This window comes from Pinus tabuliformis, chromosome J (assembly GCF_031772625.1).
Source record: "Pinus tabuliformis cultivar Carrire ecotype Pingquan chromosome J, CPIR1, whole genome shotgun sequence".
Taxonomy (NCBI): Eukaryota; Viridiplantae; Streptophyta; class Pinopsida; order Pinales; family Pinaceae; genus Pinus; species Pinus tabuliformis.
The window spans coordinates 1167982352-1167992766 of record NC_142295.1 but is presented as its reverse complement, the minus strand read 5'-3'; the positions used below and the strand labels follow the sequence as shown (position 1 = coordinate 1167992766).

The window sequence follows — 10415 nt, the reverse complement described above, 5'->3', positions numbered from 1 at the left end:
GTGCTAAAATGGAGATTGAAAAACACAAATTTGAATTCATAGATAACTCATTTATGTTACTAGGTTAGCTCTTTATACCCCTAGACAAAATTCACAATCTCTCCCTAAATGGATCTTGGAAGAGAGTTACGAATTTCGATAAATTCCAAACTGAGTCTCAAATGGAAAACCAATCGTTCCATTAGACACCTACAATCAGGTTACAACAATGCACACCTTCCCACCCTTAAGACTCCATAGGTCGAAAACTCATTTATTTGAAGATTTTTAGAGATAGGATTTTGTTCAATAAAGAACAATGAAAATTTTTCACAAGGGGTTCAATTTTACAAAACACACTTGAGAAATTGTTGGTGGTGTGCTCATATGGGCCTCAGCCAAACACAAATTTTGTAGCTTACAAAACTCATTTATGTTGGTTGGTTTGGTCTTTAGACCCCTAGAAAAAATAATATTATGTCCCTAAATGGCTCTTGGGAGGAATTTACAACTTGCCATAAACTTCAAGGCAAGACTCCTCGAACTCGTTCATTCCATTGGACTCTTGGAATCAAGTTACAGCTAGAGACACCCCCCCCCCCCTCCAAAAGCTCCATTAGTACTCCTTTGGTAAAAACATATTTATATGATGATATTCATATATAGGGTTTTTCTTAATAAAGACCAATGAAAATTTTCCACGAAGGGTTAGGTTTTGCAAAATCCATGCGAGAGTGATAATGCACAGCGTGATTACATCAACCTTATCTAAACAAAATTTCCAAATCTTGTGAAATAAAATTTTGGAGCTTACATCGGATTTTATACGTGTGGACAAAATTCACAAAATATATCTGAATGGCTCTAGTAAGTGAGATGCATATTGCCATAAAATACAAATCGGGACTAAAGAGGCCAAAACTTCAATTATGTTAGACTCTTGGCATAAAGCTACATGTATGGGTACCCACCTTCTAGGATTCCATAAGGAAAAAATGATTTCTTAAGGATCTTAAAAGCTATGTTTTTGTTGAGTAAAAGCGAATGCAAATTTTGCACACTGCTGTGGACTTTACAAAGCACTTGCTTGAGTGATCGTGTGTATTGTGCTTACATGGGCCTTAACTAAACACAATTTCCAAAGCTTTTAAAACTTGTTTTGTTGTTTGGTTTAAATTTTCTACTAGTGGACAAAAGGTGCCATGGAATAGAGATCAATGAGAGAGAGTGGCTAAGAAACCTGCCTAAGTAGTAAAAGTCCTAGTGAGGTTCCACATCTAGGTTAATCTGGAAGTGCCTCAAGGAAGATCTTGTTTAATGAAATTACAATAGTACTTGAGTGGTATGGTATCAGAATTAGATGGGTGATGCATGAATATTACATAGTGGTGGAATATAGAAGACACCTCAAATGGGTAGGCAATTGTGAGCACGCAAGTCACAAATCTGATATGGTATAAATACCCCTAATAAAAGATGAAAAATCTATTATACACATAATATAATAACAACAAGATCTTTTTTTCAAAGGCATAAAATGGTGTAATTTTTTGGAATATCTTATCAAGTGATTTATAGGGGTACACTAATGATCATATTTGAGAAAGAATAATATGGAGTCAACTATTAGAGGGGATGGTTGACAAGTGTAACACTCCCAATATCCAACCCTAAGGATTTATCTTACATGTTTTTGGGTACATGTTATAATTCGTCACCTATTATATATATAAGAGAGGATACAATAGTTATTTTTTTGTCATCATTGTACTATATCCATTATTTTTTCCTAGAGAAGTCTTGTAGGAATAAATACATTAGGTTTATGAAGAAATTCTAAAAATATGACATTAGGGTGCATGAAGAAACCTTAGAATAAGAAAAGGATAGATAGTGATGTTTTTTATGTTTCATGGAGAGATTTCCTTTATGTTAATTTTTTAGATTTGATCATGTAATGCTACAATTTATGTTATGCGTGTAGACCATAGAGAAGAACATGTATTTAGTTTCATTCACGCTGATGACTATTATGGATCTTTTTTTACTACTAGATGTTCTCCCCTAGTAGAAGACATTGACAATGGAGTTAATACCTTTCATTAATTTAAAATCTTGTTTCGATGGGATGTGAGGTTAGCAAAAGATCATGATGAGATGAAATTGATGAGTCATGTTGTTATTTCTGTTGATGTAAGAGTTGAAGGCCAAGGATTTTATTACAAAAACCATATGATGGGAAAGTATATATGGATATTATCGCTATATCCATCTTGTAATGAACCCATGTGATGCAACATCGCTAGGGTTTGTAAACCCTAAGAAAGAAAAAAATGTTAGTGTGAAGGGCATATGTGATACAAAATTGTTGAAGCTAAGGAAGCACTTATTGGTGTTGATGTTCGCTTATTACAGATATTTGAAGGTGGTTAGAGCTTTCATGATTTCATATTACTCTATTTTGGAGTGCAAGGAATTTTACCAATATTATCTCGTTGACATGTATTTCATTTCTTCGACATGTGTGTAAAGTTTCTTTCTATCCAAAATTGTGTCATTGAAAATTATAATAAAATTTTTGACATGTGTTTTCATTTCTTCTACATACGTATAAAGTTTCTTTCTATCCAAATTGTCTTCATGTTTTAGTAATTTCGAATGTTTACCATTCATGATGATTCAATATAACATATAATTGAAATTATTTAATGATTTAATACATAACTTGAAGATAAAAAAACATATTTCTATTACATAAATTATTCTAATAAAGTGATTTTCAAATTTGGTATAAGATTGGAAAAAATTTCCCTTTAAGGGATAAAGCTTGTTTCAATTTGGTTGTGGTAAAACGAGAGGTGTTACATGATTTATGACAATGTGAATCAAGTGAAAACATATGATCCCAACTATATGAATATGTTACTCATTACATTCAAATATTGAATTAAAGAATCACTATGTTGAATTGTTTTTGAATGTAGGAGCGAAAGACATAGATCTATGTTGAGGAAGTGTTCAAGTGGAAGGGTAATCTCAAACAAGTGCAAGTTGTTCTTAGAATATGGTTGATGGAGACGTAGAACTGCATCTACACTATAGGCCATATTGGGTGGAGGGAAGCCTCAAAGAATCCCTAGAACATTACTAAAATATGGTACATTTAGTGAGAATTAAACAAATACAACCAAAATTGAATAGAATAAACATCAAATTGATAATTTTCTAGGTTTCATACTATGAATGTTTTCGGTTGAGGTGTACTTTAATGGTATGAAATCTATGTTAAATGATGTGTTATGTGGGAGAGTGGCATCCAAGAGCCAAAATGCTATTGAATGTTGGGAAGGATTTGAGCAACAAATTTAACTATAAAGTAGGCATAGCTGAAAAACAAAAGCAAAATATAGTTTATTGTTAAACAAAACAACAATAAGAAATAAATGTGATATAATAATTAATTGTCAAAAAAAATTAGTCTCACGAAAGGTGTCTTTATTATTTTATAAATTTTCTCCTATCCGATTTCTACCGAAAAGGCTCTTCTTAATGTAATATAGATCACAGAAGCCTGAATTCTCATGGTCTATTTATTGTTCTATAAATTTTCCTTAATTTATATATTTAGCTAGTTGCATGTGGCTCAAAGAATAAAAGAAATAATAAAATGTTATGGGATCACACATGCAAGAAAATAAAAGGTTGAAATGTCCAACTAACTATACATGAAGGATAATAGATATATGGAAATGCAATATAGGTGTGATGGGTTGATGAAAGAACAACCTTAATGGTAATCCCCACTTATGAGAATCCTTCTTGGGAGGTGTTCCCTCATATTTTGAGTCGAGCATACTATTTATACACTCCAAAAAAATTTACATCTCTAGGAGAAAGGAATATGCATGAAAATAAATTGAAATTATATGAACCAACATAAGGGAATAAATTCTAGTTTTTAAGTGGGGTAGCAAAATATTATTACTTTATCAACAAAGATTGATGTTAATATATATTTTTGAAATTTAATATTTGAGTTGACTAGTTTTGCATGATCATTAACTACATGTATTATCAAGAATATGCCTAAATAACATGTTTCTTAAAATCCAAGTCAAACACCATAGGGTGATATTGCATTATCACCACATACATGCAAATTCAACCAAGCAATCTAACACTTCAACATTAAATAAACAGACACTTCAACTCATAAAGCATGTGCCATGAGATATATATACTCTCAATGTTGTCTCAAATGTACATTTTGACAAATAGAAACCACATGTCAAATATACAAAATGACACCTCATGCCTAAACATAAAAGTATGGTGTATAATTACTTGTATAGAAAATGACTCTAATATACCAAACAACATCTCATGTTCAAACATAAAAATATAGTATATGATGTTATATTTACCAAATAAATCTCATTGAAAAATCATTCACCACATTTATCATTACCGCCATCATTTTTTATATATTCTCAATTTTGATTATTATTATCGTTATATCAAATAAATATAAAAATATAACATTTCTATCCCTTTAACAACTTACAATAAAATATTTTAGTTTCAAATGTATTTGTTATAAATACATTGAAACATTATAATTAAATGAACTTAACAACTTAGAATATAATTCGGTGAAAAGTGTGAGATAATGGTTGTATTTGATTTAATGTATTATGTTTAAACATATTTAAACGCAATTATATATATAAAAATATGATTTTTATATTATTTTGTTATAAAATATAATAATTAAAATATTTACGAAATTTATCAAAAATAATTTAAATAAATAATAATAATAAATCACTAGAATTATCTAATATATTTATATTCACGATACTTTACGTAGATATATATTATCCAATATATTTATGTCTAGCATAATTTATAGCTATAGAATTGAATAATAAAAATGCATCCTACAACCTCAGTTACAGTTTAAAAAAATCAGTAGAATTGAATAATAAAAATGCCTCTTACAAGCTCAGTTACAGTTAGAAAAAATCGAAGCAATAAGTTTAGTTAGAGGATCAAACTGCAGTTAAATGTGTCATTTTGAGGGACTCTCCCCTGAGAAAAATAATTGAACGTTCCATACCTTTAATTTAATATTTTAGAAAGTTTCTAATAATTTGTCTCAATCTTCGATCAGCCCATTCAGAACTTCGATAAATAACAAGACATCAATAAGATAAGTTAGAGGATCCAACTGCAGTTAAACATGTCATTTTGAGGGACTCTCCACTGAGGAAAATAGTTAGAACGTTCCTTACCTTTAATTTAATATTTTAGAAAGTTCCAAAAATCTGTCTCAATCTCCAATCACGCGATTGAAAACTTCGATAAAGAACAAGACAGCACATGGCATATTCATAAAGAGATCCGTGAATAATTTTAAAATGATAACAATAATACATAGCCACTTAAAATACAATGTTGTACGAAGCATTCTGCATTCACTAGCTCTGAACGGACAAGCAGGAAGATCGAAAATCAATTTCTGTCTCAGTGATAATTTGACACAATGAATACTAATAACCACCACCGAAATAATTTCATATTTATATAATTTTTTAAATATACTTTAATTTATTTGCTAAAATTTGTCCTCTTTTAATACTCATAAATGAAATATTTTTATACTAAGTAACAAATGTAATACTTTTATACTAAGTAATAAATATTAAATATATTTATATTAAAATTTATGTTTATTTAGAAAGTGGGAAAATATTACATTAGGATAATTTGGATGGATCACAAAAATATTATTAGTGATGGATCACAAAAATATTATTATTGGTAGTTTGCATAAGCATAGTATTAAATAATTTATGATAATTATTTATAAAATTATCATGTTATAAAATACATTTTAAGATATGAGATATTTTAATAGGGTAAAATTATAATAGAAAACAACATAAATTATAATCAAAATTCCAAAATCTGAAATCATGTTATTACATTATGTCAAAATTTTTAATATTTTTTATGTTAAAAAAAATAAATATTATATTCAATTAATTTTGATTAATCAGTTTATTATTGGTAGTAGTTTATAAACTTTTGCTATGGAAAATTTCATTTTATTTATAGCCTATTTTATTTAATGTCGAAATTTTTATTTAAAAATATGAAGAAAAAAATTGTGATCCAAAATTCTATTTTATTATAACTCTAAGTTATAATAAAAACTAAAAACATAAAATATTTGAAATTATAATATTATTTTATGTTTAATTTTATCAACCAATAAAAGTAGATTTTAATTTTTATAAAGATCAGTAATTTATATTTGACAAAAAAAACATATTTAATTCCAGTTTTTTATAAATATTAACAATAATATTTAATCAAATTAATATGATTAATTTTTTTTTATATTTATAGATTATATTACAATATTAAAGTCAGTATAGATTTATGTTAATTCTAGGTCTATTAAATTTAGAGGATCAAATTTCTCAAAATTAAAATTTTTTCCGTAACCTGTTTTTGAAAGCAAAATTTGAAAAAGAAAATTGAACTTGGAAAGATTTGATTATATATATTAAGCATGGAAGGAATTATAAATCTTCCTGATATTCTTGAAAGAATATATTAATGGAATAATGATTTTATTGCTCTTACTAGTTTTTCTTGTTACAATTATTTACTCAACATGCACATTAAAATATTTGATTTATGACCCATATTAAACTTTTTATTTATTATTAATAATTTTAACCATATTAAGAATGGAATTAATTACATATCAAAGAATTTTTTTAATTTAAATTATTTTTTTAGTTCATAAAAAAATTATGGTATTTAATGTTGACATAGGAATATTTTATAACTAACATTAAAATAATGTTTTGTTTTAAATGCTACATGTTCACTAAAGATAGAATGAATTACACATTATGTAATATCAATAACATTATCTTTGCATGCAATTTTTCAACTCCATATTAAGAAGTTAAGGAATTACATAACTCCCTTGTACTAAAAAGTAAATTTTTTTTTTTTTATTTTCAATTACTCTATCTTTATATCATGTTGATACAAAATTAAGATTAAAATTGAAAATTTTATTTATAGCCAATAATATTTTTTTTCTTATTATTATTTTTAAATGTAATGTTATGTGGCAATATTTCCATTGTAATAATAATAATAATAATATCCATTTTTAAGGTCACGACCAGGCCACACAACAAATTGGTGTATGAGACCCCCTTGTTTGTGGGACAAGGGACCCACCTCCGCACAATGATTTGACTGCTAAATCTACGAAGGCATACATACTCTACCCACTTTGATTTTGAACCTGTAACCTCTTAGAAGGAAACATATGTTCTATACCAAACTCTAGATAACATCTAGACTTAATTAAATTAAAAATAAACTAAACAATTTTAAACTACTTAGAATGTTAAAATAACTTACAATAGCTTATTCTATATATCCTTAAATATTGATATAATTACATTGAAATGTTATAATTAAGTGAACAAAGCGAGTTATAATTCGGTGACGATAATGAGATATAATATGTAATATTTGTTATTTTATTTCATATATATTTAAAAAAAAGATTAACAACTATTTTAACATCTTTAAAATTTAGTAGATTAAAATTGATAAAAATTAAAAGGTTTTAAATGGATAAAAACTAAAAATACTCTATTAAGTTATATGTATTTAATATTAATTAAGACACTATAATAATTATATTGAATAATATATCATTAAATACATTTAATTCTTCACTACTTTCCTAGAAAATTTAATAGTTAAAATCCATCGTGCTGCGATTAATCACAATAAAAAATTCAAATTAGTCCATTCAAAAGTACAGAACAATTATAAATATATATAATCCGATATATATTTGTCCAAAATACTTTATAGCTCTAAAATTGAAGGATTAAAATGCATTCTACAACATTTTCATGATCAAATACAGGAAAAAATTACAGGCAGCCATAAAACATCATAGGAACTACAAAGATGACAGTATTATGATATTGCTACAAAGATGACAGTATTATGATAAAAACTAATAGGGGATCCAACTAAGGTTCCATAGGTCGTTTTGAACGCCTCCCGCATGGGAAAAAGATTGAACGTTCGACAACTTTAATTTAGTATTTTAGAAAGTGCAAAACAATCCGTAAAAATCTACTACATGTCATATTGATAAATACATCCGTCAAGAATTTACAATAAAAGATAAGATGATGCTCTGCTCTTATCATCATCCACAAAAGTAAGGCACGTCAACCTAAATACACGATGATGTAAAAAGAATTCTGCATTAACTGGCGCAGGACAGGCAAGTTGGAAGATTGGAAATAGATTTCTGTATCTGTATATATAATTCGGGACATTGATAATAATGATCATCTTGCTTACACACCGCGGATCTACATTTTATTGTCAGATTCATATGGAAACGCAGAGAGACAATGTAAGAAAACTCTCATACACAAATCACATACCGAACATTCGCTGTCGCACAATAAAGAAAAAGACATGCCTATACATTTATGCTTCATTTCCACTGGATATAACATGTCAAAGGTTTCAGAAGACACGGAGAAATCCTGACTGTGGACTTTTAGTCTGTTGGAAGCCAAAGGTACGCTGTGTCACAAGGTTCATCATAAATGTGGAGTTTTAGTTTGTTAGAAGCGAAGGGTTAAGCTATATCACAACTTTGGTGGAATTTTTAATTTGAGGTTCGAATTTTGGCCAATTTTGTTTTGTTAGTGAAATTTTGAGATTTGAATTTTGGTTAACTTTAAATAAAGTTTTTGTAACTTTAATTTTGGGTTGAAATTTTGGTGAATTTTAAAAAAAATTTCAAATTTCTGGAACCTCACTGAACTTTATAGCCATTGACAAAGCTCATACATCACAACGTCACAACTCATAACCTCATATCACAACTCAAGCTTGTAACTTATATTTATAATTTTCAAGCTTGTAATTTATATTTACAATTTGCAGGTCTATAATAACATTTTTTTTCATGTTTATTATGTTAATTTCTTATTATTTTATCTTAAAATTTATCTTAAATATATATAAAAAACCTTAATAGCAAACTTTATAAAAAAATTGGACTCAAACCAAACCAAACCTAAATATTTCCTACCCAAACCATGTCGCATAAAAAGTACACACATTTACAGAGTTAAACAGCAGAATTAACCAGGGACAACCAAAGGAGCAGCCACAGTAGATTAGGCTCCATGATGGAATACAAATAAGATTTACGGAAATCCAATTTCACTAATGGGCCGTGTCTTTTCAAACGCCCCCATGTTTTTGTTTCTCTCCAAGAAATATAGATATAACTAATCACCTGCAAAATGCCTTCCGAGGAGTATGACCACCTTGCGACTTTGTTCCTAAACATGACAAGGAGCATGAGCACTCGAATTTGTGTAGCAGTTTGCGAGTGCCTGCATGGCCTGAACCTGCATCTTAAGCGCCACGATGTAGTCCGCGGTCTCTTCTAACAAAACGGGCGTGTCCAGCCGCTGGCCTCCTGGGACGAGCAACCTCAGGCTTTGCATGCGTGAAGCCGAGGTGCGTTCTTCTTCCTCGTACCATGACGGCGCTCCCCTCAGCCGACTAACTGGCTCCTTGCTAGCAGCGGTCGTTTTCAAGGGCTTTGCTTTAACAGACACTGATCTCATTTTCTGCAAATTCCCGATGCACTTAAATACTCGCTTTTGGCCGCGGGTCTTCTTGAGCCTGGAAACGTATTTGCGAACGATCGCCCGGCTCCACTGGGTTCGACATCTTCTCGTCATGGCCATGGACAGATCCGCAGCCAATTTTACCGCCCGACTTCGCGCACAGACGCCGGTCGCCCGTTCGAATCTCACGCGGCGAAACAAGGCAACCAGATTGCACAAATAATTCCCTTGGAAAAGAGCCCTCCGTGCTCCCTCTTTCCCACCTCCATAAGGCTCTTCCATGGCAAATTACAGATGATACTTTTACCACTCATGCAAAACTTTATTGCAATTGTGACGTTCCTGCTGAGGCCCCCCTTTCTGCGCCGATTTAAAGAGAGGAGACCTGTGGGTTCATGCACTGAGGAGTGCATTGCAAAGTAGGGCCCGTTCGTAGAACTTGTGATCACATGCGAGGCCGTCGCCGTGTCGCATTGGCCTTACTTCAGGCGTCCCCATCCCCTGACATTTATTTCCACCACCGGCCAGACAACGCAAGCGCATCATGGACGCTGGCTTGCCGCGAAGATCCGCCATGACACAGGAAATCTGCATAGCAATTTCGGGCTTCTCAAGATTCCTGTAAGGGAGATTTAGGTCTTCTGTTCCTGTATTTACGCCCTAAATTGAGGCAGATTCCTATTTATAAAATAGCGTTACGTAGTTTCCTACATCTTT

General features: G+C 30.3%; 1 protein-coding gene across 1 annotated transcript; it reads right to left on the bottom strand.

The window, feature by feature from the left end:
* Positions 1-9298: 9298 nt before the first annotated feature.
* Positions 9299-10003, bottom strand: LOC149231242 (transcription factor IBH1-like 1). The gene has a single exon (XM_089376240.1). The coding sequence runs from the start codon at positions 9978-9980 to the stop codon at positions 9405-9407; it is 576 nt and encodes a 191-aa protein (XP_089232366.1). The 5' UTR covers positions 9981-10003; the 3' UTR covers positions 9299-9404.
* Between the last annotated feature and the right edge of the window lie 412 nt (positions 10004-10415).

What these genes read in the sequence shown, in the direction of transcription:
- LOC149231242 (XM_089376240.1), bottom strand. Translation starts at nt 9,980, where the DNA reads ATGGAAGAGCCTTATGGAGGTGGGAAAGAGGGAGCACGGAGGGCTCTT.